The 27,878-nt window shown below is 39.3% G+C and overlaps 1 protein-coding gene across 4 annotated transcripts in view; it reads left to right on the top strand.

Moving 5' to 3' along the window:
• The window catches only part of LOC111144760 (protocadherin related 15), an 817,855-nt gene that overhangs the window by 771,709 nt on the left and 18,268 nt on the right, over positions 1–27,878 (top strand). For all 4 annotated transcript variants that reach the window (XM_022499204.1, XM_022499203.1, XM_022499205.1 and 1 more), the window contains exons 28-31: positions 12,057–12,233; positions 23,464–23,682; positions 25,526–25,534; positions 26,533–26,685. In XM_022499204.1, coding sequence (XP_022354912.1) covers positions 12,057–12,233; positions 23,464–23,682; positions 25,526–25,534; positions 26,533–26,685 — 558 coding nt within the window. The remainder of the gene's footprint in view (positions 1–12,056; positions 12,234–23,463; positions 23,683–25,525; positions 25,535–26,532; positions 26,686–27,878) is intronic.

Here is a 27,878-nt window from a genome sequence, read left to right as displayed (position 1 = left end):
CATTTATTCTATAAAGCAGGAGGGGGAGGGCAGGTGACTGAAAACTGTGGGAGAAAATCAGAGCATGATTAGCATAAGCCTTTATTTGAAAAATGCCAGGCATGGAAGTCTCCCAGGGAGCTTGGGGAGGGAGGACGGAACGTTCTATAAGGCTTCATTAGCAGGATTGTCCTTGGGGCAAGCAGCCACTGTGTGAGTAGGCTGGGTAATCAGGAGGGGCACGGGGAGCAGCTAATGACCCCACTCCTCTGCAGGGGGCACACCTGTATGGGCTGTCGTGGGGCGGCTGTGTGGGTTGTGGTGGGACAGCCGTGTGGACCACAGGCGAAGATCCTCTGCCCACCTGCATCTTTCACAAAATATTTTAGTCAATCAATATTTCTCTATTACTGTTTTTAATTTTCCGGTCGAGTCCATTCTCTGCATTATAGACCTAAAGTATCTTCAGACGGTATCATCAAATAGTGCCTGATGGTTTTGCATAAATCCCACTTTCCTTGAGATGCCAGCTGGCTTTAATACATGCTTTATAATAGTATGGTAATACCACTGCCACACCGACAACATTTCCCCATACACAAAACACTGGACTTCACAAGGAAACAATTCAGATGGCACGAGAGGATGCTGAGAAGGGATCTGTGCTCTAAGTTCAATACAAAGGCAATGGAAAGAAGCAGAACTGTGAAAAAATGGGACCCACTTTTGAGAGCCATCTGTGCCTGGGTAGACACTTCAAGGGAAATAATGAAGCATCAGGAATTGATCTCTGAGCTCTAGTCTCTCCTCTGTGCTTTTCTTTAAACAAAGAATAATCTATAAAAATTGACCTATTTCCAGATGAGCAAACATGAAAGGCCAAAGCTTATCTAGGTCAACTAGATAATTACCGGAAGTATTTGTCCAGTTAAGCATTGCCTTTATTGATCTGTTTTAAAAGATTTATGCCTCTTGCATATTTAACTAGGCATATTAATAATACACAGATATTAATATCTGATTATGTGGTTCATAGATGGATCATAATTGGGGATTATGCTGTGTCTTCTCTTCCTCCAAATTACTGAGTAGACTGGGCATTTAATAAGTTCTGCATCTCCTTAAAGTCATTATTAACTTGTTTCCCCGATTCTCCTCTTGGCCCTCGTTGCAGTCTGTTCACAACATAGAGGCCAGGCTTTCTTCTTTTAAATGCGAGGTCACTTATATTACTTCCACATTTACAAGCCCCTGCATGATCCGCCCCCACCTTCTCTACTCCACCCACACTTGTACACCAGGTTCTTCATGTAGGGGGCGAGGGTTATCAGTTTCCTCCTCTTGAAGGCTCCTGCCTGCGTGTCTACATTACTCACTGTCTCCTTCATTACTCACTGTCTCCTTCAGTCTGCTCACATGGCGACATCTCAGCAACATGTTTCCTAAACATTACTGCCATTTTATTATTTTATTTTTTAAATATTTTAATTATTTATTTGACAGAGAGAGAGAGAGCACAGGCAGGGGGAGCAGCAGGCAGAGGGAGAGGGAGAAGCAGGCTTCCTGCTGGGCAGGGAGCCCACTGTGGGACTCAGCTCCAGGACCCTGGGACCATGACCTGAGCCGAAGGCAGATGCCTAACCAACTGAGCCACCCAGGTGCCCCACATCTTATTATTTTATTATCTTGTCCAGTTTGCTCAGTTAGAATGCAAGTTCTGTGATGTCAAAGATCTTGGTTTTGTTCACTGATATATTCCAAGTGTCTAGAAGAGTGCCTGGTCTATGGGATGCGTTCAATAAATATCTATGGAATGAATGAAAATAAATGAATGAGTGAAAGAAAATTTCCCACTAACCACTTACCTGAGTTTTGCTATAAATTTATTAGACAGCTCCAACTTCAACTTAATCTTCTATATTTTTAAACTGTATTCATATAAAGATTTCTTTTTTCTTAGGGTGCTTGGGTGGCTCAGTTGGTTAAGCATCCGACTCTTGGTTTCAGCTCAGGTCCTGTTCTCAGAGTTGTGAGATCAAGCTCTGCACTCAGTGGGAAGTCTGCTTGAGATGCTCTTGTCTCCCTCTGCCCCTCCCCCCTCTCAAACAGATAAATGTTTAAATTTTTTTTTTCTTTACGAAGTTGAGGAAGAGGAAGTAGGGAGCTAAATAGTGTTTTGTAAGTATGATCATATTGTTTTCTTATGCCCATTACAAGAAATTCAAGCAACAAAATAGAAAGAGGAAAGTTTGCATGAACTATTTTTTTCTATTTTTTTCTTTTTTTTTTGTAATTTTATTTTATTTTTTTTCAGTGATCCAAGATTCATTATTTATGCGCCACACCCAGTGTTCCCATGTAATACGTGCCCTCCTTAATATCCACCACCAGGGTCACCCATCTCCCCGACTCCAAAACCCTCAGTTTGTTTCTCAGAGTCCACAGTCTATCATGGTTTGTCCCCCACCACTGATTTTCCCCAACTCACTTCTCTTCTCCTTCTCCCAATGTCCTCTTTGCTATTCCTTATGCTCCACGAGTAAGTAAAACCATATGATAATTGACTTTCTCTGCTTGACGTATTTCACTTAGCAAAATCTCTTCCAGTCCTATTCAGGTTGATACAAAAGTTGGGTATTCATCCTTTCTGATGGAGGCTTAATGCTCCATTGTATATATGGACCACATCTTCTTTATTCATTCATCTGTTGAAGGGCATCTTGGCTCTTTCCACAGTTTGGCGACTGTGGCCATTGCTGCTATGAACATTGGGGTACAGATGGCCCTTCTTTTCACTGCATCTATATCTTTGGGATAAATACCCAGTAGTGCAATTGCAGGGTCATAGGGGAGCTCTATCTTTAATTTCTTAAGGAATCTCCACACTGTTTTCCAAAGTGGCTGCACCAACTTCTTCTGCCCATTTTTTGATGTGATTATCTGTTTTTTGTGTGTTAAGTTTGAGGAGTTCTTTATCGATCTTGGATATCAGCCCTTTGTAGTGTCATTTTTGAATGTCTTCTCCCATTCTGTGGGTTGCCTCTTTGCTTTGTTGACTGTTTCCTTTGCTGTGCAGAATCTTTTGATCTTGATGAGGTCCCAAAAGATCATTTTTGCTTTTGTTTCCTTCGCCTTTGGGGACATGTCTTGAAAGAAGTTGCTGTGGCCGATGTCAAAGAGGTTACTGCCTATGTTCTCCTCTAGGATTTTAATAGTTTCCTGCCTCATGTTGAGGGCTTTTATCCATTTCAAGTTTATCTTTATGTATGGTGTAAGAGAATGGTTGGGTTTCATTCTTGTATACATAGCTGTCCAATTTCCCCAGCACCATTTATTGAAGAGACTATCTTTTTTCCACTGGGTATTTTTTACTGCTTTGTCGAAGATTATTTGACCATAGAGTTGTGGGTCCATATCTGGGCTTTCTACTCTGTTCCATTGGTCTATGTGTCTGTTTTTGTGGCAGTACCATGCTTGGTGATCACAGCTTTGTAGTAAAGCTTGAAATCAGGCAACGTGATGCTGCTAGTTTCGTTTTTCTTTTTCAACATTCCCTTAGCAATTTGGGGTCTCTTCTGGTCCCATACAAATTTTAGGATTGTTTATTCTAGCTCTTTGAAAAATGCTGGTGGAATTTTGATAGGGATGGCATTGAAAGTATAGATTGCTCTAGGCAGTATACACATTTTAACAATGTTTATTCTTCTGATCCATGAGCATGGAATGGTCTTCCATCTTTTTGTGTCTTCTTCGATTTCTTTCATGAGTGTTCTGTAGTTTGAATACAGATTCTTTACCTCATTGGTTAGGTTTATTCCCAGTTTATCTCTTTGGTTAGGTTTATTCCCAGGTTATCTATAGTAAATGGAATCGATTCTCTAATTTTCCTTTCTATATTTTCATTGTTAGTGTATATGAAAGCAACTGATTTCTGTCCATTGATTTTGTACCTGCCACATTACTGAATTTTGCTGTATGAGTTCTAGTAGTTTGGGGGTGGAGTCTTTTGGGTTTTCCATATAAAGTATCATGTCATCTGCAAAGAGAGAGAGTTTGACTTCTTTGCCAATTTGAATACCTTTTATTTCTTTTTTTTTAAAGTTTTTTTTTAATATTTTATTTATTTATTTGACAGACAGAGATCACAAGTAGGCAGAGAAGCAGGCAGAGAGAGAGAGGAGGAAGCAGGCTCCCTGCTGAGCAGAGAGCCAGATGCAGGGCTCGATCCCAGGACCCTGGGATCATGACCCGAGCCGAAGGCAGAGGCTTTAACCCACTGAGCCACCCATGTACCCCTGAATACCTTTTATTTCTTTTTGTTGTCTGATTGTTGTTGCTAGGACTTCTAGTACTATGTTGAACAACAGTGGCAAGAGTGGGCATCCTTGTGTTACTGATCTCAGAAGAAAGGCTATCAACTTTTCCTTGTTGAGAATGATATTCGCTGTGGGTTTTTCATAGATAGATTTTATTAATTTGAGGAATGTTCCCTTTATTCCTGTACTTTGAAGTGTTTTAATCAGGAACAGATACTTATCTTGTCAAATGCTTTTTGTGCATCAATTGAGAGGATCATGTGGTTCTTCTCCCTTACTGATTTGTTCTGTCACATTTATTGATTTGCAAATGTTGAACCATGCTTGCATCCCAGGAATAAATCCCACCTGGTCATAGTGGATAATCTTTTTAATGTACTGTTGGATCCTATTAGCCAGGATCTTGTTGAGAATCCTGACATCTGTATTTATCAATGACATTGGTCTGAAATTCTCCTTCTTGATGGGGTCTTTGCCTGGTTTGGGGAGCAGGGTAATGCTGGCTTCATAGAAAGAGTCTGGGAGTTTTCCTTCTGTTTCTGTTTTGTTTTTTTTTTTTTTTTTTTGAAACGGTTTTGGAAAATAGGTATTATTTCTTCTTTGAATGTTTGGTAGAATTCTCCAGGGAATCTGTCAGGTCCTGGGCTCTTGTTTTGGGGGAGGTTTATGATCACTGCTTCAATCTCATTACTAGATATTGGTCTATTCCGGTTGTCAGTTTCCCTCTGATTCAGTTTAGAACTTTATAGGTTTCCAGGAATGCATCCATTTCTTCTAGGTTGCTTAACTTATTGACATATAACTGTTGATAATAATTTCTGATGATTGTTTTTATTTCCTTGGTGTTAGTCATGATGTCTCCCCTTTCATTCATTATTTTATTAATTTGGGTCCTCTCTCTTTTCTTTGGGATTAGTTTAGCCAGTGGTTTATTGATCTTACTGATTCTTTCAAAGAACCAGCTTCCAGTTTCATTGATGTGTTCTACTGTATCTCTAGTTTCTTTCTCATTGATCTCTGCTCTAATATTATTTCCCTTCTTGTGTGTGGAAATGGCTTAATTTGTTGTTGATTTTCCAGTTCTTTAAGGTGTAAAGAGAGCTGGTGTATTTTGGATTTTTCAGTTTTTTGAAGGAGGCTTGGATGGCTATATATTTCCCCCTTAGGACTGCCCTTGCTGTATCTCATGGGTTTTAACCGATGTGTCTTCATTCTCATTAGTTTCCATGAATTGTTTAAGTTCTTATTTGGTTTTCTAGTTGATCCAAAAATTCTTAAACAGGGTGGTCTTTAGCTTCCAAGTGTCTGAATTCCTTCCAAACTTTTTCTTGTCAAGTTCCAGTTTCAAAACATTGTGGTCTGAGAATATGCAAGGAATAATCTTAATCTTTTAGTATCGGTTGAGCCCTGATTTGTGACCAAGTATGTGGTCTATTCTGGAGAAAGTTCCATGTGTGCTCCAGAAGAATGAGTATTCTGTTGTTTTAGTGTAGAATGTTCTGTATATATCTTTGAGGTCCATCTGGTCCGATGTGTCATCAGAGTTCTTGTTTCTTTATTGATTCTCGGCTTGGATGATCTGTCTGTTACTGAGAGTGGTGTGTTAAGATCCACTACAATTAATGTATTTATATGAATATGATTATTTTGATTAACAGTTGGCTAATGTAGTTGGCTGCTCCCATATTGGGGATGTAAATATTTACCATTGTTAGATCTTCTTGGTGTATAGACCCTTTAAGAATGATGTAGTGTCCTTCTTTATCTCTGATTACAGTCTTTAGTTTAAAATCTAATTTATCTGATATGAGAATCGCTACCTCAGCTTTATTTTGAGGCCCATTGGCATGAAAGATGCTTTTCCATCCTTTCATTTCAGTCTGGATGTATCTTTAGGTTCCAAATGGGTCTCTTGTATACAGCATACAGACAGATCCTGTCATTTTATGCAGTCTGCAACCCTGAACCATTTTATGGGAACATTTAGGCCATTCATATTGAAAGTGGTTATTGAATATGCATTTTTATTGACATCATGTTGCCTGTGAAGTCTTTGTTTCTATAGATTGTCTCTGTAAATTTCTGTTCTATGTCACTTTTGGGTTCTTTCTTCTTTTATAGAACTCCCCTTAATATTTCTTGTAGTGCCAGCTTGGTGGTCACATACTCTTTTAAATCTTGCTGGTCTTGGAAGCTCTTATATCTCCATCCATTCTGAATGTCAACCTTTCTGGATGAAGTATTCTTGGCTTCATGTTCTTCTCATTTAGTGCCCTGAATATGTCTTGCTAGTCCTTTCTGGCTTGCCAGGTTTCTGTGGACAGGTCTGATGTTATTCTGGTGGACCTTCCTCTGTACATAAGGAATCTCTTCCCCCTAGTTGCCCTCAGAAGCTCTTGTCTAAAATTATGATTCGTGAGTTTCACAATCAAGTGCCTTGATGTCATTCTAGATCCATTGATCTTGGTGGGTGATATTTCTGCCTCTAGGACAGGAACCCTTGTTCTGTTCCCCAGATTGGAAAAATTTTCATCCAGAATGTGTTCAACTGTATCTTCTAGTCTTCGCTCTTTCTCTACCCCCTCAGGGATCCCAATAATTCTGACACTGGGGCATTTCATAACATCATTTATTTCCCTAATTCTGTTTTCTTGGTTTCTAAGCTGTTTATTCCAGGCCTCCTCCTGATCCTTTTGCTCTATCAGTTTGCCCTCTAGACCACTAATTCTATCTTCTGCCTCAGTTACCCTACTGTTAAGAGTATTTAGATTAGAGTGGATCTCATTGATAGCATTTTTAACTTCTTCCAGGTCACCTCTCACTTCTGCCCTTAGAGATTCTATGTTGCCACTAATGGTTTTCTGCAACCTGGCCATTGCCTGGATAATTGTTATCCTGAATTCCCTTTCCTACATACTTATGTCCATATCCAATAGCTCTGATGGAGAGGGCACAGTCTCTGAATTTTCCCTCTGTTGGTGTTCCTCCACCTCCTCCTTGGTGAGAGGTGGTTGAGGGGATGTATAGGTGAATATACCAACCACAATCCAGGCAAGATGTACCCTGGAAGGCTTTGGAGCAATTGGAAGTCACCAAAAAGCAAGAAAAAGTAAAAAAAAAAAAAAAGAGAGAGAGAGAGAGAGAAAGAGAGTGAGAAAAAGAAAACCCACCCAGCATGAGCACCAAAAGTAAGATTTATAACATATATAAACAAAAACGGACAAACAAAAAGACCTACAAAAGTAAATGACCAAAAAAAAGCCAAAATGAGTATAAGATTTATATAATACCAGAACAAAAACAAATACACAGAAACATTGACAGAAGAATAAGATGGGAGGGTGGTTATAAATCATCCTTTTGGGTGAAGAAGGTTATTTTGGTTCTTCCTGGTGTATCTTTATATCTTTGTTAAAGGACTCAACTTTCCAGAGATACATAGAGATTAAAACTGGTTTATATATAGGGGTAGTATTGATTAGGGAAAGAGGATTACCTTGAAGCTTATATCTATATGTATATTTAAAAAAGAAAAAAGAAAACAAAAAGAACACAGGTATATATATGAAAAAAGTTCAAGTTAAAAGGTTATTATGGAATATGTTGTATTAAATCTCTAGCTGTAATGGTAAGAAGTTTAAAGAAATTAAAAGAACAAGAATCGTGAGAATAATTTTTTTTTAAAGTTGTATCTATGAAATATACAGGTTTTAGAGCAATACCGGGAGCTCAATATATTGTTTTCCCCTGATGTTGGGGTTTTACAGTTTTATGGGGACCCTGTGGTGGTTGTCCTTTCTTTTGGCTGCCTTTCTGGGGGAGGGGCCTGCCATATTGTTTTTCAGTCAGTCTTGCTTGGGTTGAGTCGTCCTGCCCCCTATCAAGGTGCTGGGCTCTATGGAAACAGGTTTTTCAGACTTTTGTTCTCTGGAGGTTTTCATTCTTCCGCGGCTTTTTGTGGCTTTTCTGAGGTTTAGTGAAAAGCAAACTGCACCCAGAACTCTGTCTCAGAGAGAAGCCTCAGTCTGCTCTCCTCTGGGTGGTCCAGAACACACAAACTCCACCTCTGCAAACTCCGCTGAGCTGTGCAACCTCCCACAGGCAGAGCATGTCCCCAGTCACTGCCTCAGGGGTCGCCCAAAGCACCTGCTTGTCTCTGCACCCCTGTGCCACTAAAACTGCAAGCAATACTGGTTCAGGGAGCCCACTTCCTATGGCTGCCTTTGCCGGGACTGCGATCTGGGGTCCAGGCAGGGTGCACTCAGACCCCACAGTTGCGCAGGTAGCAGAAGGCTGCTGCTGAGGGATCCTAAATGGAGATCCCTGGGTTCTCCCAGGCTCGGGCTAGGAGTGTCGAGACCCTCTGTTGGTGGCAGATGGCTATGGTCTTAAAGAGCATTGGCTGGCATCCATACAAGACTTCCTTGCGCGATGGTGGGAGTGTGCCTAGCCCAGCACTGGTGCAGGCCGTGCAAAGCCTAGAGATCAGGAACCACAGAGGCTCCATCACACACTCTCTGGCATGGGTGGCTGCTGGGCAGGGGCCATTCTGGGTCCCTGGGCTTAGGCCCGTCCCCCCCAATTCTACCAGTTGCCCCTTAAGATTGTTTGCTCTTTTTGACTCCAAGTTAATGCTGGTCCCCAATCACAGGGCACTTTCGTATTGGCGTATTACTTCCCAGTGGGTTGCTTCTAGTGGCTCCCTCCCCCTTCTGTTTATCCTTCGATATCAGTCCTCTTGTTCCCACTTCGCTTTACCTCTCTACTGGAGTCTTCTGCCCCTGTAGAAGTGTATAATCCTACACTGCCTCCAGAAGTGTATAATCCTACATCTCAGGCTGATTTCATGGGTGTTCAGAGTTTTCTGGTAGATATTTAGCTCATTTTAGGGGAACGGTTGAAACAGGGTCTCCGACTTCTCCACCATCTTGCCCCTCCTCCCTCCTTCCATGAACTTCTTATGGCAAACTCTATCAGTGTCATTGCAGAGCTCTCCCTTGATACAGGGAGAAATGCATGATACAGATATTACAGATAAGCAATGTTGAGGGTCTCTCTGTCTCTGTATACATGTGTGTCGATATACTAGTAGTGTACAAATAATTTAGGCTGACAGGCTGGAGAGACATGCTGTTCTTAATTTACATGTAAATTCTCATGACATTTGATTCCAAGCTGTATGTATGAATTGGCTCGGCATGTTAATAATTTAAAGCAAAAGGTAAAGATGGAGGCAGTTTAAACACTGGTACGAATTCTTAGGAGTCAGTTCAAAGTAAGTGACTAGAAAGTTAGGAACTCGGGAAACCTCTGTTAAGTAACAATGTACCCATGTACATTTGAAGATCAAGGGCTGAAGAGCCATTCTTGAATAGCACATATATGTACATGTATGTAATATATTCATGTATGTAGGTAATAAGGTAGACGTGCTTAGGTATCCAGATATAGATCACAAGTGGAAAGACAGATTTTTATAAAATGTGCTCTCATTTAAAAAGGTTTAAATTTAGTTTAACATTTATTTATTAGAAAAGGTGGGGAAAGAGTTCAAGTTTGGACACCTCTTTCTGTATCAGAAGAGATATTTAATTCCAGAAGACCTGCAAAGTTTTAAGAGAAAAGAATTCAGGGAGAAGACATCGTTACAGGCCTTAAATGACATAATTCATTTTTGGACTTCATTGGTGTGTGATTCCCTGATGTGATCAAGGAGTTAGTACAGTTGTATTTCATTCTACATTTAAAGTTTAAGTCACCCATGATTCTGCAATATTGCCCCCAAATATAGGAAAAGACACAATCTCAGCAGACAAGTTTCCTCATTGTAGAAAAACATTGTTTATGCATATATAAGTGATTTCCTTGGGACATACTTAATCAATGTGTAAATGGAAAAGCAGCAGTTATAAATTATTCAAGTGCAGTATTGGGACAGATAGCCACCTTCTGCAATATATTTAACAACGTACTCATTCGATTTTTTATATGTGAGCTAATATTACTAGTGAGAAATAAGCTTTCTTAATAATGCCACAAATTCATTAAATATCTTGAATGAATTAGAAGCAGGGGAGAAGTTTATTAATGCAGACTTTTTAGCCAAATTAATAATAAGCATAATCACATTTTATGGAACAGCAACTATGTGCTCAGAACTGTGCAGAGATTTGGCTATAAGCGTTCGTGCCTGTAATGTACACAATTGTCCCATGTGGCTAATGATTGCCTCATTGTGGTTGAGGAGTCTGAGCCTTTGATGGCTTCTTACTGATCTAAGATTTTGCACTTTGTAAGTAAAGGAGCTGAAAACGAAAGCCAGATATCTGAGGTCTTTACCACGATGTTCTTCCCATTCATACCTGTACCAACTGTCCAGAGTACAATGTAGTTTGACTCCAAGGCCAGCCTTCCTTCCTTCCTTCCTTTTTTTTCTCTTTCCTCCTCCCTTCCTTCCTTTTCTTTCCCTTTCCCTTTCTCTCCTTTTTTTTTTTTTTTTGGTTAGGGAGCATAATTGTCTCAAGAAAGGAATCCATAGGCTGAACACTGTTCCACAGTGTGTATCTCCTTGAGCAGCCATTCTCTTCAGGTTCTGAGGAGAATACATTCTTCTCATCCTTATTCCTCAGCAAGGATCTCATCAGAAGAGATACTGTTGGGCAGACAGACCAGTGGGTGTGAGCTGGTAAGAAAAAGACGAGGATGAATAGTACGAGGGACAATAATAAGAGGGACATTGACTGCGCTGCGCCAGACACATTTAAAAGCAAACAGACAAACACAGAAAGATGAAAGCCAACAGACAAAGCAGACTTTGCCACCACATGGACTCCAAATGGTGGTCGAATCTATAGAAAAATTTAAAAGCATTTGCTATGTCTAGTTATTAAAATCAATTCATTTACATTTGACTGTCTATAAATATTTAATAATATACATTCTGATATTAACCCATGGGGATTAATAATGTCAAGTTTTTAATAAGGAAAAGACATTAAGGAAATTGTCATTTGTGGCAATAGAGACCACAGACATATGGCAATAATGTGTGCTTTTGATTAAAATCAAATTATGCAATTAGAAAAAATTGTATTTTCCAGAAGTTACCTGTAGGTTAACATTATTTGTCTTTTCTATTGATGATTGTTGATTCTAGACCAAATGACAGATCTTTTTGTTGTTTGTATTCACCTAAATAGCTTCTGAGATTTGCATGCAGTATTTTTCTTAAGTTGGTAAACCTGCCATTCCAAAACATCTCTACCTATTTTCATTGCTGTAACGCTCTGAGTCTTTATGCTCTGAGGGAAACAGGTAGCCTAGTCCTGGAGTTTGGTACACAGCTATGCACAACGTATCACAGAATCTGGTGGCACATACAGTTTATAACACCAACCATGTGAACACAAGGGTTCTAAGACCCTTGACTCCTGTAAACCATGCACAGGTTTATGTGTACAACATAGTTGGCAATTCCGATGACACCCCTAGAGCTCAAAGGGTATCATAAATTCCAAAAGTCTAGACTTAAACAGGACATGGCTGATGACCTTGTTCTACCTTATTCAGTTTCTAGCATCATTGGGAATTAAATGCTGAAAAAATACAGAGAATTTTTTTTTCAAGCGTTCTTATTCAGTAAACATTAGCAAAAACCAGGCTGTCATCATTTTTCATTTACTAAATGTCATTTCAAGTTGAGAATGATTTTTTTCCCCCAGAAAGCCTGTCAGAATGTCATGTTTGTACTTTGATTTATAGGATTTTGGATCGCTATGTTCAGGAGCAAATTCCCGGTGCCAAGGTGGTGGTGGAGTCCATTGGTGCTCGAAGGCATGGGGATGCCTTTTCTCTGGAAGATTACACCAAATGTGACCTGACTGTCTACGCCATCGACCCCCAGACCAACCGAGCCATCGACAGAAATGAACTTTTTAAGTAAGTCCTTTTTGATTATCTGTAACAGCTCCCTGGTGACAGTATTGCCCTACAGAGGATCCTGGTTTAAGGCTGTAAGTACTAAAAGGTTAAAACCCACCAAATTGTGGTTGAAAGTGTAGTGTAAGCAAAAAAAATCAGAGACCATACCTAGGGTATTCAAGCCTAGATGTCTCCAGGCCCAGGTGGGAGGGAGGGACTTTGGAGGTCAGAACATCCATTAGGAGCAAGGGGCAGTGTACAGAGATGACCTCCATGCCTGCTCCCATACCATGCTGTTGGAAGGTGGAGAGCACAGATTCCTTCTTCATCTATCAGTTTGCCCGTGATGATGTCAGCAGGCATGAATTTTAAGAATACATCTAGGTTTCCTCAAGGTTGAATCAACAAAAAATTACTATCTTTTTTACCCTTGACTTGGGAGTGTGGGGCAAAAGGCGATAACCCCTTCCACTTCAGTCCATACTTTCTATTTATTCCATCCTGGTAAATTTGAATATTTGAGTTATGAATCCTAAAAATAAAGAATTCTCAGCAAAACACTGCTATGAAATTCTCCCCTGGAAATCATTTTAGAACAGCTTACAGCTTTGTCATTCTAACTTTCAGCTTTGCTGGTTCCACCAACCTCTAGGAATGCAATTCTCATTTAAATTGAAATGCATTCTTTCTCAAACAATATCGGTGATATATAGTCTCACATATGTCTGCTAAATATTTATTGGTATTTGTGTATATGTATGTACCCAAATCCATAATTTCAGATTTTAGCTTTTCTTTCTCTCTATATATACTGAAGAGCATGAAATAAATAGATGCACATACTAGTTTACATATATATCCATATGTGGCTGCATTTATGTATTTAGCAAATATCTACCTACCCATTTATTTATTTATTTTTATTATTTTAAAGATTTTATTTATTTATTTGACAGAGAGAGATCGCAAGTAGACGGAGAGGCAGGCAGAGAGAGAGAGAGAGGGAAGCAGGCTCCCTGCCGAGCAGAGAGCCCGATGCGGGACTCGATCCCAGGACCCTGAGATCATCACCCGAGCTGAAGGCAGTCGCTTAACCCACTGAGCCACCCAGGTGCCCCCGACCTACCCATTTATTTTTTAAAACCCATACATTCTTAATGGAATCTGTTCTGAATTTAAATCTGTTTTTGAACAAAATTTCACTGCTGCTATTTTAGCAACAATGGAACTGTGATTTAATAGCAACTTAATTATAAAAGAGCCATAGTTATTAAGCATGTTATTCACCAACTTAAATTTAATAGCTCTTTGGGCCACAGGCAAGATAGTATGTTAATCACAGGGAGGTAGAGAGACTGAGCAGTGGGTTCCTCTCAAGTTCTAGAACCAAAATCCAGCTGCAGTAGCATTTTAGATCTACCAAGCCAATTCTGCATATTGTATTCATGTTAAAATTCATTTATAAATAGACTTTAAAATTACATATAGTCTATGAATTGTTCTTATTAACATTTATTTAAACCCATCTGCATTCTTTGTTTTTACATACATTGGTTTTATTTTTAAATATGATAGGTGAGGCACCTGGGTGGCTCAGTGGGTTAAGCCTCTGCCTTCGGCTCAGGTCCTGATCTCAGGGTCCGGGGATCGAGCCCTGAAATGGGTTCTCTGCTCAGCAGGAAGTTTGCTTCTCCCTTACCTTATCCTCCCCCTGCTTGTTCTATCTTTCTCTCTAGCAAATAAAAAAATAAAATCCTTTGATAAAAAAACTTCAAAAAATCAAGAGTAAAGTAATGATGAGCATCATCTGAATTGCTCATATAAACATTTAGAGGTCAATAGTTTGCAAACTGAAGCCAGTTGGGTTTCAGCTGACACTAGAAAGTATAAGATAAACATCCTTCGTTCTAAACAAGTTTTCCCAAAGCTAGGTTGTATTCTAAAGAATAAACATACAAATTCAATTGAATAACTAAGGGCCAGGAAAGAAGGTAGAAATTGAGAATAACTATAAATCAAGATTTTCTATACTGAAGAGAGGATGGAATGGCCATTAAGTATTCAAGTTTTCCCTTAGCAGCTTGAGCTAAGTCTAATATATTATTAGTTAATTATAAATTAATATAATAACCTAAATCCTGAAATTGTTCCTCGAAACATTTTATAATGAAATTATATAGATATATTTCATAATCCAATGCTCAGAATGCATTGATATTGTTGTAGTTAGAAGAGCTGTTGAAAATTTAGTTTTTGACACTGAATAAATATACAGGAATATTAAGACTATCACCTAACACCCAGACCAGTGGAAATAGGATTATTCTTTCAACTTCCCCTGATCCTAAAATCTAAGCTTTTGAGGATGTTGGAATTCTTAGGCCAAAGAATTAGAAACAAACAAAAGGTGTTTCCTCAGAGGAGTTTACTTTGATTTTTAAAATTGATTTCCTATCAAAACTTTTCTTTAAAGCTTATAAAAAGATAGAGAAGATTGGAATCAGTATAATTATATGTTAACTACTTTGTCTTACAAGGCTGTGAGTATTTTGATTTTTCTTATTTTGGGTCATCTGAATTTCTTAGATTTTTTTGCAGCAAATATACATTCCTTTTATCCTGCTTCTGTTCTTGCTGTGGTTTTTTTGACTTCCTTGAATCTGTGTTTTTTGTTTTTGGATTTTTAGATTGTCTCAATCTCTAGGATATCCTTAGACATTATCTTTTCAAGTGTTTCTTATAACCTAGATTCTCTTTCTTCTCATTCTGGGACTCCAATTAAAATTCATTTTTCTCCACACTTTTGGATGCTCTCTGTTCTCGTCTTCTTCCTCTTCTCCTTGCCCTCTCTTCTCTTGGTGCTTTCCTTTAGATAATTGCTGTTGCCTTGTTTTCAAGTTCACAGATACATCTGTTAGCCTGTGGATGTGCTCATTAAAGGAATTCTTCATCTTTACACCTTAAAAAAACAAAAAACAAAACAAGCCTTCCATTTCCATTTGGTTCATTCTTACAGTTTCCACCACTTTATTGAACTTCCCATCACTTCAAGCATGTTTTTTACTTTCTGCTAGATTCTGTAAAGTACTAAGCAGAGCTGTATCAAAGTCCTTCTGATGTCCCAGCATCTGGGCAGTGTCTGGTCTGGCTTCCCTGCTGGGTCTCTCTGCAGACCCTGGGAGCTCTTCATTCTCTTAGCCGGCCCCCATCAGGGCCGAATGCACTTGCTTGCTCACTGCTTGGCTCTCCTCCTGCAGCGGAGATGCAGCAATGTGGGTGGGTGGCTCTCTGTTCTCCTTGTCTAGCCTGCATGCCTGGGACATGGGCTGAGGCTCTCTCACTTTGCTCCCCGTCCTTCCCATGGCACTTGTTCACTACACCATACTTGTGGCATGTCTTGGTGTCAGAGTTCCCTGCCTCTCCCAACCAGTAATAGACCTCTGCTCCGTGCAGGGTGTCCACTCCAAGAGAACTCCTGTTCCTCCTCCACACGGAGTGGGTTTTTGCTTATACTTGTTCCCCAGAAGCAGTGGACTTATCCTGACCCATAGGGACTGGGATACTTCCTACCCCTCTTTCTGTGGCTTAAGGCTCTTGCTTTATATGAGAGATGGGCCTGTGGAATTGCCGGGTGCCCCAGCCTCAGCTGCTTGTTCCCTATAACCCTGCACTAGAAGGGGATTTCTCTCCTGTCTCCAGCCCTGTCCCTAGGTCATCTTATGAGGGCCCTTGGAAAACAGTTTGCAAGTGAGTACAACGCCAACGCCCCCCCCCCTTATGTTCACGGATCTCTTATGCCAACTTTGCATGTTGGTACATACTTAGCTTCTAAAAATTAATGAAAATTAAATTAATTAAAAATTTAGCTCTTTCGCAGGCGCCTGGGTGGCTCAGTTGGTTGATCTGCCTTTGGCTCAGGTCATGATCTTAGGGTCCTGGGATCAAGCCCCACATCGGGCTCCTTGCTGAGCAGGGAGTTTGCTCCTTCCTCTGCTTGTGCTCTCTCTCTCTCTCTCGAAATGAATACATACATTCTTTAAAACATTTTAGCTCATTTCTTTTATTTGCTTTTTTGGCAGCCACTTTTCCTTGTTCTGTGAAAGGTGAAACAATGCATGGTCTCATCTCCCTGTAGAGGAAACTGTCACTCTTCAGAATTTGGCATTTTGCTTGCAAAAAAGTTAGGATTTTTGTATTATTTGACTTTTTTGTCATTAGGGTGGGAGCCACAGGCTCTTAGGCTTCCTGCACCCTGAGCACCCTGAGCAGATCATAGTACTTTAAAATAGAACTTAACTAAGTATTTGTTTTAAAAAGCAAATATAGTTTTAGCTTATGTGCCTTTTTATACATCCAGCCTGTTTAACATTTTCTGTCTGGATGGTAAATGGGAAATACAGGAGAAGCCTGTATACTGTACAGACTGCATTTATAATATAGAGGAAAATAACATGTTTATACTTTAAATCATAATCTGACTTCCAAGCTCTCATAAAGCTTATTTCCCATTCCTAAGACCAGCAGGAAAAAGAAAACCTAAAAATAAAGAGTGAAATTTATTTATTTATTTATTTATTTATTTTTTAAGATTTTATTTATTTGACAGAGATCACAAGTAGGCGGAGAGGCAGGCAGAGAGAGGAGGAAGCAGGCTCTCCGCTGAGCAGAGAGCCCAATGTGGGGCTCGATCCCAGGACCCTGGGATCATGACCTGAGCCGAAGGCAGAGGCTTTAACCCACTGAGCCACACAGGCGCCCCAAGAGTGAAATTTAAATAATGGAAAAGTCATTATTAGAATCTAGTTTACTATACATAGAGTATGAAATATAGTAAGGAATATAAATTAGTCCTTAATTTGGAACTGTATAAAGGAAATACTGGTCTACCCATGACCTGCTTTATTACACAAAACAATGTTATTGAAGTGGCATGGATATTGGCAGATGTGTTAACCCTCGCTCCCTCTGTATGCCTGTTTCAGAGACCCAGAAGCAGGGTATCTACCCGGCAAAGAGGCAGTTACCCCTCTACCATGTAGATGGGGGTCTCTGTGGAGTAGAGTGCTCACTTCTGCTCACTGTCCTCTTTATCTCTGCATGCATAGGTACACTGCAGTAAGATAACCATCAAGGCAGAATGCAGCTTGGATGGATGCTTCCATACCACACTTTGACAGTTGTATCCCACACAAGTAAACAGGCAGGGATGCACATTTGCCTGTGCTCCATCATCAGAGTGAATAGAAAAACAGAGAGCTGTCTGAGGAATGTTATCTCATCTCAGTGGTGCTGGAGAGCGAGGTTCTCGCCTTACAGAGTCCAATCTCACAGACAATGGAGAGCGAGTAAAGCGATACAAGTTTATTGAGTGAGGATACAGAAAAAGCTCTCAGGAGTGAGAGATATCATTAGTTTTTGATGCAGTGTTCCAAGAGTCATTTTCTATGTATAACACCCAGTGCTCCATGCAATACGTGCCCTCCTTCATACCCACCATCAGGCTCACCCCTCCCCTCCAAAACCCTCATTTTGTTTTTCAGAGTCCACAGTCTCTCATGATCCTCCCACCTTCATTTTTCCCTTCCTTTTCCTAATGTCCTCCATGCTATTCTTTATGTTTCACAAGTGAAACCACATGATAATTGACTCTCTGCTTGACTTATTTCACTCAGCATAATTTTCTCCAGTCCTGTCCATGCTGATACAAAAGTTGGATATTCATCCTTTCTGATGGAGGCATAATACTACATTGTATATATGGACCATATCTTCTTTATCCATTCGTCCGTTGAAGGGTATCTTGGCTCTTTCTACACTTTAGTGACTGTGGCCATTGCTGCTATGAACAATGGGGTACAGATGGCCCTTCTTTTCACTACATCTGTATCTTTGGGGTAAATACCCAGCAGTGCAATTGCAGGGTCATAGGGTAGCTCTATTTTTAATTTCTTAGGAATCTCCACACTGTTTTCCAAAGTGACTGCATCAACTTGCATTCCCACCAACAGTGTAAAAGGGTTCTAGGGATGGTCTTTTATAGAAAGTTAACCAGGGAATTTAAATCCTTTTAACACCTCTATTGATATCACCATTGAGCAGGGACTAGTGGTAACACCTTCAATGGCTTACTTCCTTTTTAGGGTCAGTAATTTTCTTGGTCACAAGTAGCTGTTACACCAAGACCACCTCTGACACCTAGGACGGGATGGTCTGCTTTGTTCCCTTATCTGGTTTCCTTTCATCTCCTGCATTTTTGAATTATGTGAGCCTGATCCTATGGCCCCATCCCTTCCCTCCTTACCTAGTCTCACCTGTCCCTTATCAGGAAAAGAGCAGATCTGACAGATCTCCTTCCTGAGATAAGTAAGCATGGGACAAAATGCAAACAGTAATAAATACTGGAAAACAAAGTGAAAGAAATAACATTGCAGTGACTCAGAGGCGGAATTTATCTCTGGAAATATTCTCCAGAAACCACTGGAAAACAGTTTAAGGTTTTTAACAGAAAATAAAACTGTATGGGACAATGAAATGGTATATGTGTTTGAGGAGCCCTGAATCCTTCCTTCCCTGTTTCTGGTGAAAGAACCCCACCACAGTGCTGGTGGTGGGCGTCTACACTGCCTCCCCCTCAGGACTCGAGCCTCTGCTCACTGCCTGGGTGTGGGTCAGTTAGACACACAAAAGGACTCAGAATCCCTCTCCAAGGACCAACATGGAAGCTAGCTTTGCCCCCAAACCAGGAAAAGTATAAAACAAAAGCCTGAAGGTTTGGCTCACTTTTTCTACCTCAGTATGGAAAATCTCCAAACTTCTCCCCAAATGAGAAAACATCTGAAAAAGAAATTAGCAACATAAAGTACATACATAAGAAAAAAAAAAAGATACGAATTATAAAGGAGGTCAAAAGATATTTAGAGGACAGTGAAGATACAACCTGACAACTGTAGGGGATCTCTGAGGTAAAACACTGCAGTCATAATCACAGAAACATAAACCAAAAGTATAATGAAGAGACTCCATTACTTTCCCAGAAAAAATCAATGAAAATGTCATATTGTGTCATTGAAAAGTATCTGAATATGTTTTCATACCACTGAAACACAAAAGTGACTTGATTATAAAGAAACAAAAAATTAGATAAGCCTTACACATCTCATATGCACAATAAAATGCCAAAAGGCAATAGGAATCAGATCCACAATTTTTTTGAAGGAAAAATGTTAGGACTCAGGAATTTGTACCTAGGCAAACTGTTTTGCATGTAGAAAGCAAAAAGGATATTTAATTTTAGACTAGGTATAGGTTCAAAAGCAATCAACAATTCCAGGAAACAATGAGGACATTTACCTAAATTGAGAAACAAACCAAAGTAAATAATCAAAATAATGGAGCTCTTGTACTGTAAAAAGACTAAAGAATCTTCCCATCTTCAGGTGATGGGATGGCAAATTCAAGAATCCTGTAGAAGGGGGTCCATTGTGTGGATTCCACATGATAGGAGTGAATTCTTCCCCCAAATTAATGATCTTCCTCTACTGATTCTTCCCAGTTTCTAATACTGATTTTGCAAAAAGAACTCTTAATCTGTACTTTAATTATTTTTATTAACATCTAATGTATTATTTGCCCTGGGGTACAGGTCTGTGAATCATCAGTCTTACACAATTCACAGCACTCACCATAGCACATACCCTCCCCAAAGTCCATAACCCAACCACCCTATCCCCCCACCCCCCCAGCAACCCTCAGTTTGTTTTGTGAGATTAAGAGTCTCTTATGGTTTGTCTCCATCCTGATCTCATCTTGATTCATTTTTTCCATCCCTACCCCCCAAAGCCCCCGCCCTGCCTCTCAAATTCCTCATATCAAGAAATCATATGATAATTGTCTTTCTCTGATTGACTTACTTTGCTCAGCATAATACCCTCTAGTTCCATCCACGTCATTGCAAATGGCAAGATTTCATTTCTTTTGATAGTATTCCATTGTATATATACACCACTTCTTTATCCATTCATCTGTTGATGGACATCTAGGTTCTTTCCATAGTTTGGCTATTGTGGACATTGATGTTATAAACATTTGGTTTCACATGCCCCTTCGGATCGCTACATTTGTATCTTTAGGGTAAATACCCAATAGTGTGATTGCTGGATCGTAGGGTAGCTCTATTTTCAACTTTTTAAGGAACCTCCATGCTGTTTTCCAGAGTGGCTGCACTAGAGTGGTTGCATTCTCACCAACAGTGTAGGAGGGTTCCCCTTTCTCTGCATCCCCACCAACATCTGTCATTTCCTGAATTGTTAATTTTAGCCATTCTGACTGGTGTGAGTTGATATCTCATTGTGGTTTTGATTTGTATTTCCCAATGCCAAGTGATGAGCACTTTTTTATGTGTCTGTTGGCCATCTGGATATCTTCGCAGAAATGTCTGTTCATGTCTTTTGCCCATTTCTTGATTAGATTATTTAAATGTTCTTTAGGTGTTGAGTTTGTGAAGTTCTTTATAGATTTTGGATATTAGCCCTTTATCTGATATGTCATTTGCAAATATCTTCTCCCATTCTGTCAGTTGTCTTTTGGTTTTGTTGACTGTTTCCTTTGCTGTGCAAAAGCTTTTGACTTTGATGAAGTCCCAATAGTTCATTTTTTCCCTTGCTTCCCTTGCCTTTGGTGATGTTTCTAGGAAGAAGTTGCTGCAGCTGAGGTTGAAGAGGTTGCTGCCTATGTTCTCCTCAAAGATTTTGATGGATTCCTGCCTCATATTGAGGTCTTTCATCCATTTTGAGTCTATTTTTGTGTGTGGTATAAGAAAATGGTCCAATTTCATTCTTCTGCATGTGGCTGTCCAATTTTCCCAACACCGTTTGTTGAAAAGACTTTTTTCCATTGGATATTCTTTCCTGCTTTGTCGAAAATTAGTTGACCACAGAGTTGAGGGTCTATTTCTGGGCTCTCTATTCTGTTCCATTGATTTATGTGTCTGTTTTTGTGCCAGTAACATACTGTCTTGATGATTACAGCTTTGTAATAGACCTTGAAGTCTGGAATTGTGATGCCACCAACTTGGGCTTTCTGTTTCAACATTCCTCTGGCTATTCAGGGTCTTTTTTGGTTCCATATAAATTTCAGGATTATTTGTTCCATTTCTTTGAAAAAAATTGATGGTATTTTGATAGGGATTTCATTAAATGTGTAGATTGCTTTAGGTAGCATAGACATTTTCACAATATTTGGTCTTCTAATCTGTACTTTATTTGGAACTTCTTACCTTATCTGACAAACAATTAAAACAAATTGTGGTACCATTATATTCTAGCACTTGGAACCATGGTTAAATCTTTATTATATTCTCTAACATACCTAAAAATGACCTAGGAAAAATGCTGTGAAAGGATTTTTATATCTATAAAAACATACTTGTAAGAAAAAAAAAGTAACAAAAAATCTAACTGCCTTACATTATCACATGAAAACTTGAGTAAAAACATACACCTTTAAAACTAAAATTGAGTTATCCTAAACATTGGGTTTATTAAATAGGAAGTCTAATAAACTACCCAGTGGAATTTGTATCTGGTATCAGTCATCTCTTTACTTTTTCCATAAGGAAGCTATGTACACTGTGCAGCAAAGTCAGCATGATCAGTCAGAAAATTTAAAAATGTCAAAATGGATAAAATAGACTGTCAGATGCTCTTTGTTATCATTGGGATAGTGAAATTTGAGGCCATTTAAAAAAATTTTCCCCCATTTCTTTGTGCTTTCTCCATTTTCAACATAAGTGTGGTGGTTTGTATTATGCAGTATATTTCTAAAATAATAGTTTTTCACTTTATATATGCTGTTTAAGTACAAGAATAAAAAAATATTTGTTAAAGAAGATGGGATGTGAGTATATCCAAATGTGAGCAGCCTCTGCATTGGGGTCTGTAATTTTGCTTTTGGAAAGTTTTGTGCTTTCCAATTTTCTGTAGTCAGACCTTTGATTTTTATAGATGAACATCTAAAAATTCAAAACCAAAAATACCTAAGCCATGGTGTGGCTTTGTGGTATTAAGAACAGAAGTGTTACATCAATACTGTAGGATTTATACAGGGATCGTGCAAATATTCCCAAGGAATTTTGAAAAATATTACCTGCTAATTAAAACAAAATATGTAACAAAATCTTAATAAATTAAGTAACAATTTTCCTTGATTATCCGCTTCCCCCACCCCAATGTGATGCCCATAATAAGAACTGTATTATTCAGAAGAAGACTTTGCAAGAATTGTTGGCTTATTTTGGCTAATTCCTGTCATCCCGACTGATTTGCTATCTGCATCATTTATAGAGTCTTCTCTTTCTAGGCAGGAAACACTTTTTAATTTGTTCACTTCTTGCCCATAAAATGTCATTTTGGTTTGGGATTTGAGAGTGTCAGCATACAAGACAAATGGAGATTTTGGACCCTGACGGCTTGGGTTGGTGTCTCAGATTCATGGCCCTAACTGTGTAGCTTTCCGGCAATAAATTAGCATTGTAACTGTTCTGTTCTACAGGGTGATTCTGAGGACCCAAGCAGACAAAATGCAGGATATAATTTTAAACTATAGCCTATGTAATTTAGAATATTCATTCACACGAATAATGTAATCATGTAAGTTCAAGGATGTCGATAATTATTTTTCTCAAGTCTGTGAGTAAGGGTCATTGTTATTATATCTGTGATACATGTATACAGGTGGTAGTTGCTCTTCTTCATTGCTCTTTTTATATATTTATTTATAAGACTGACTCAGCTTGTGATTCAATTAAAGAAAATAATAAAAGCTATCACAAATTTATTTAAATATTAAATACTTAATACTTAGTAAAAATAGTAATGAGATATTATAAAATTATTTTCTATATTATTTAAAAATATTTTACAAAAATACTTTCAAAGGAAATACTAAAAGATATTGGAAAATTCCATTTAAAAGAGAACTTTTTGGGGCGCCTGGGTGGCTCAGTGGGTTAAAGCCTCTGCCTTCGGCTCAGGTCATGATCCCAGGGTCCTGGGATCGAGCCCTGCATCGGGCTCTCTCCTCAGCAGGGAGCCTGCTTCCCAACCCCCTCTCTGCCTGCCTCTCTGCCTACTTGTGATCTCTCTCTCTCTCTGTCAAATAAATAAATAAAATCTTTAAAAAAAAATTAAAAAAAAATAAAAGAGAACTTTCTGTTAACATCATTGATTTTATGATTTATCTGACAACGCAGGTTTCTGGATGGCAAACTGCTTGATATCAACAAAGACTTCCAACCGCATTATGGGGAAGGAGGACGCATTTTGGAGATCCGGACCCCGGAGGCAGTGACCAGCATTAAAAAGCGAGGAGAAAGTCTGGGCTACACGGAGGGGGCCTTGCTGGCGCTTGCCTTCATCATCATTCTCTGCTGTATCCCTGCCATTCTGGTCGTTCTGGTCAGCTACAGACAGTGAGTATCCCTTATTGAAACCTGCATCGTCCCAAAGCCAGCCCTGTGAACATGGCTTTGGAGTCCAAAAACAGGAATGGTGCAGACCTCTTGGGGACTGCTGTATGGCCTTCCTTGAAGGGAAAACAAAACAAACTTCCAGCATTGTGCACAGCGAAGTCAATGTGCCCGTGCTCCTAAGATGCTCTCCTCCAGCAGGACTGCGTTTGTGCTCTTTGGGGAACAGACCTCCGGGAGCGAAGGTAGCAGGGATCCTAGGAAGTGTCATGTACAGATATCCCTGGTCCCAAGGAAGGTTACACCATCATGACAGCGCTGTATCCATGTCGTTAAATTTGCTTCTGTGTAAGTGCCCGCAGTGTTGGCAAAACCATTTAAAAATCGTAGTATGCCACATGTCATTTTCCATGGGGCCTCTTCCTTCCTGGGGAGCCCTACGAGAATCTGCGTTGTGACATGTGACAGGATATTGTGGTGGGGCAGGCCTTACGGGCAAATACTTCCATTTAAAATCTTACTTAGGCCCTTTGAAGTAGTAAAGTAATAATAGCTAATGTAAGCATCTGTACTCGAGGTTGTCTAGTAAGCTCTTCGTTATTTGACACTGGTTGTGGGGAATCTTCGTGATAGAAGTCTAAGCACTTCAAATATATCCATATGGATAATGACTGGTGAAAACAGTTGTGGGACAGGTTAAGAAGATGCTGTAAGAGTATCTTTCATCACAAAAGCAATGTGAAGTTGCAAACACAGTATTTAGGTTGATACACTGGGGTCTGAAATATCCTTAACAAATCACCTGGTGCACTGGCTCTAAAGCCTTCATGAACCAACTTAATATTGGACAAATGGTTTTAATTTTTTAAACCATCAAGCCAGAATTCATTTTCATGTTAATCTGTCTTACAGTTATTCTTACTTATTGCGCTGCTTCCCAAAGGAATGCAGCAGCAATAAACCAGGGAGGAGACCTCTTCTATTGGGCACATGATGCAGGGACCCAAACTGAAGCACGTTATACCCAGAGGTCTGAATTGTAATAAACCACTAAGATGCTTAGCGTTTCTACATTATGTAGATGGATTTAATTATTATTCTTTTTGTAGTTCAGTAATCAGGTCGACACCCTGTGAATTCATTTTAGTTACTGCTTTTTGTAGATGGACAGAATTAAACAAAATGATGTTTTATGCTGCTCGTGTTTCAAAGTAGCATTCTAATATTTACAAATCTAACTTTCATACTTTTATGTTCTGCTTCTAAGTAAGACCGGATGGATGGCTAGTCTTTTGTATTAACATTTGTTTCTGAAAGTCATCTGTATGTGGCAAAGTTAAGGGGCAAATATGGGGAAAAGTGCCAAGGATTCATGACCCAGGAGGGGCACCTTTGAATCCCAGCCCCTGCCTCAAAGGGAGACCCCGGGGGTAATCAGAGCCTGGTGCCTGAGTCCATTCCTGTAACACACCCAGGTCGCCAAGAAGCCCATTACAAGAATCAGATCACCTTTACTCTTCCATTTCTCTCTCAGAGTTCGAACTCCTGTCTCCACGTATTCATCCAGTGCTGCTTGCTACATTTAGTTCATTTCTTTGTTTCCCTGTAATGAATGTTTTCACAGCATCTGTGATGTTGCCGGTAATGATGAAATGCTCCCCCATTCTGACTTTCTGAATTAAAAAACTTAGCTTCCCTGCTGTGTCATTAAGTCTGTGTCATTATGCATTTAACCAGTAAATTATTCATCGTGTAGAATAAATCAGATGTTAAAATATTATGAATGCAGCCCTTCTAATGTAGCTTTCTCTCTCTCTCTTTTCTTACTCACTGCCTTTCGAAACAGGTTTAAAGTGTAAGTATAATTAACATCTTATGTATGATTTTATATACTATGAAAAGAAAAACCCCACGTACCCCTGATAAAGCAGTCAGTCTGCCAGGACCATGTATGTGACTTCAACTTCCCTTGTGCTTTTGTATGTACAGAATTGAGCTGCTCTTTAACTTTGGGATCCAAGGGAGGAGAAGTGAAAAAGGTCGTTTGCTATAATAGCTTCCACACTCTGAGATCTTGGTTTTGAGGAAGGAGCTCATAGTTGGTGTTCAGGACATTCAGAAAGGGCCAGAATGCCAGGTGTCCCAGGTACCGAAAGGAAACCAAAGCTAGCCCTCCCCATCCTTTAGGAGGGGGACCCTCTGTAAACTACATGGCTTCTGTCAATGAATGTCAAAAATGTTTCAGATCGGGGCGCCTGGGTGGCTCAGTGGGTTAAAGCCTCTGCCTTCGGCTCAGGTCATGATCCCAGGGTCCTGGAATCGAGCCCCGCATCAGGCTCTCTGCTCAGCAGGGAGCCTGCTTCTCCCTCTCTCTCTGCCTGCCTCTCTGCCTACTTGTAATCTGTGTCTGTCAAATAAATAAAATCTAAAAAAAAAAATGTTTCAGATCATTTTAAATAGAATAACTTTTTTTAAAAATAGATGGATGATGAAAGATAAGGAAAAATTATGTATCTCCGACATTATGCATCTTCAGCCTTGCCTCACATGATGAGAGAGATTACTCAATAACCGCCAAATTAATCACAGTTTTCAAGAGAGCTTGACCCCATCTTTAATATTACTATTTCACTTAACTTGCCAATATTTCTACTGAATCCTGTTATTCAAGGGTCAATATTTTAAAGAACTGAAGGGGGAGAGGGTACGAGAGAACGCTACTCAGTGGGGATGCTTCTGTAATTCTACCAGTTTATAAGCTGGAGTATTTGTGTTCCTGATGTTTTTAGTAGGTTTGTATGCCAACTGATAAGTAAACGATTTCTAAAATGAGTTTTCCTTGCCTTACCCAAGCCGCCAAGCTGAGTGCACCAAGACTGCACGAATCCAGTCCGCATTACCCGCGACCAAGCCTGCTGTACCCACGCCCGCACCTGTGGCCGCACCCCCGCCGCCCCCGCCTCCCCCTGGGGCACACCTGTATGAAGAGCTGGGGGACAGCACCATGTAAGTAGGCTTTGCAGGCGCTCTTACAGACAGGTGGGTGTGATGGATGCTGGGGGGTGAGTATTTCATGTCAACCTGATGCGGAAATGCAGGTTCCTTGAATTATGACATTTTTCTTAACAAAACAAAACAAAAAAACTAAATTGTTAGGATGAGAACCTAAGAAAGGTTGAGCTGAAAAATAATAACCAAAACACAAGCAAACCAAAAAAGAACATGAAAAACTTAGTAAGAGAAAATTTGCAGATGTCTAGCTTGAATAGTCTATTTGTAAACCTTCACAATTACGCATATATTTTTTCTCCAGAATTAAAAATACGTTCTGAAATTTTCTCATAGAAAATAAGGAGAAATAAAACTATCATAAAAAAATCAAAAACAAAAATCAAAAACAAAAAAACCAAATCATAATCCTGATTTGGTATCAAAAGCCAACTCCTGTTTGGAAGTTTAAAACTGATGTGATGGTTTAAATCACAGACTTTTTAAAGATGCAATCTTAGGATGTCATAACATAGAGTAATGAAAATCTGAAACCCAAATAAAGAATTAAATATCCAACCACTTAAAGAATATACTTTTCATTATATTCTTCTCAAAAGAGACTGCTGTAATGCTTAATATTGCTTCTACAATATCCGGAACCTCTAAGCAATATTAAATCATCCACATTTGAAAACTCTTAGATTACTGTGAAAAGACTTCACAGATGTTTTCCATAATGATGCTACCCTCATAACCTGATTCCTTTTGGACTTACTTAACTTGCCTATGTTTTAAAAATTCAAGAGTAACTATTTTGGGACATGAGATGCAGAACAACCAAGGAGATGATAAAATTCTGAATATGACTGAATTAAATCCAAGACAGCGTTTATCAACTGGAATTTGGTGGAGTTGAGGGACTAAAACACATTCAACTGTGTTACATTTGTAGCATTTACTAGTAGGAATAAAGCAAGCCTCAAAAATTATGAAATTTACCTTTTAATGAGACAAGTGGTTTTAAACACATGTATCAATATTATTACACAAGGTGATATTAAGTTTTAAAAATGTTAAAACAGATTTTAATATTGTGTATCTTAATGCTAAAATTGAATTTAATGTTTGACAGTTGAATGCTTGGCATTCCATTTCTAAAATAATATGGTAAAGGATTCATGCTTTAAATGTAGTTTTTAAATTTTTTA

The sequence above is a fragment of the Enhydra lutris genome, unplaced genomic scaffold (assembly GCF_002288905.1).
Source record: "Enhydra lutris kenyoni isolate GAN:26980312 unplaced genomic scaffold, ASM228890v2 scaffoldscaffold12, whole genome shotgun sequence".
Taxonomy (NCBI): domain Eukaryota; kingdom Metazoa; phylum Chordata; class Mammalia; order Carnivora; family Mustelidae; genus Enhydra; species Enhydra lutris.
The sequence above is the reverse complement of the archived record's forward strand: the minus strand, read 5'-3'. Positions and strand labels throughout refer to the sequence as shown.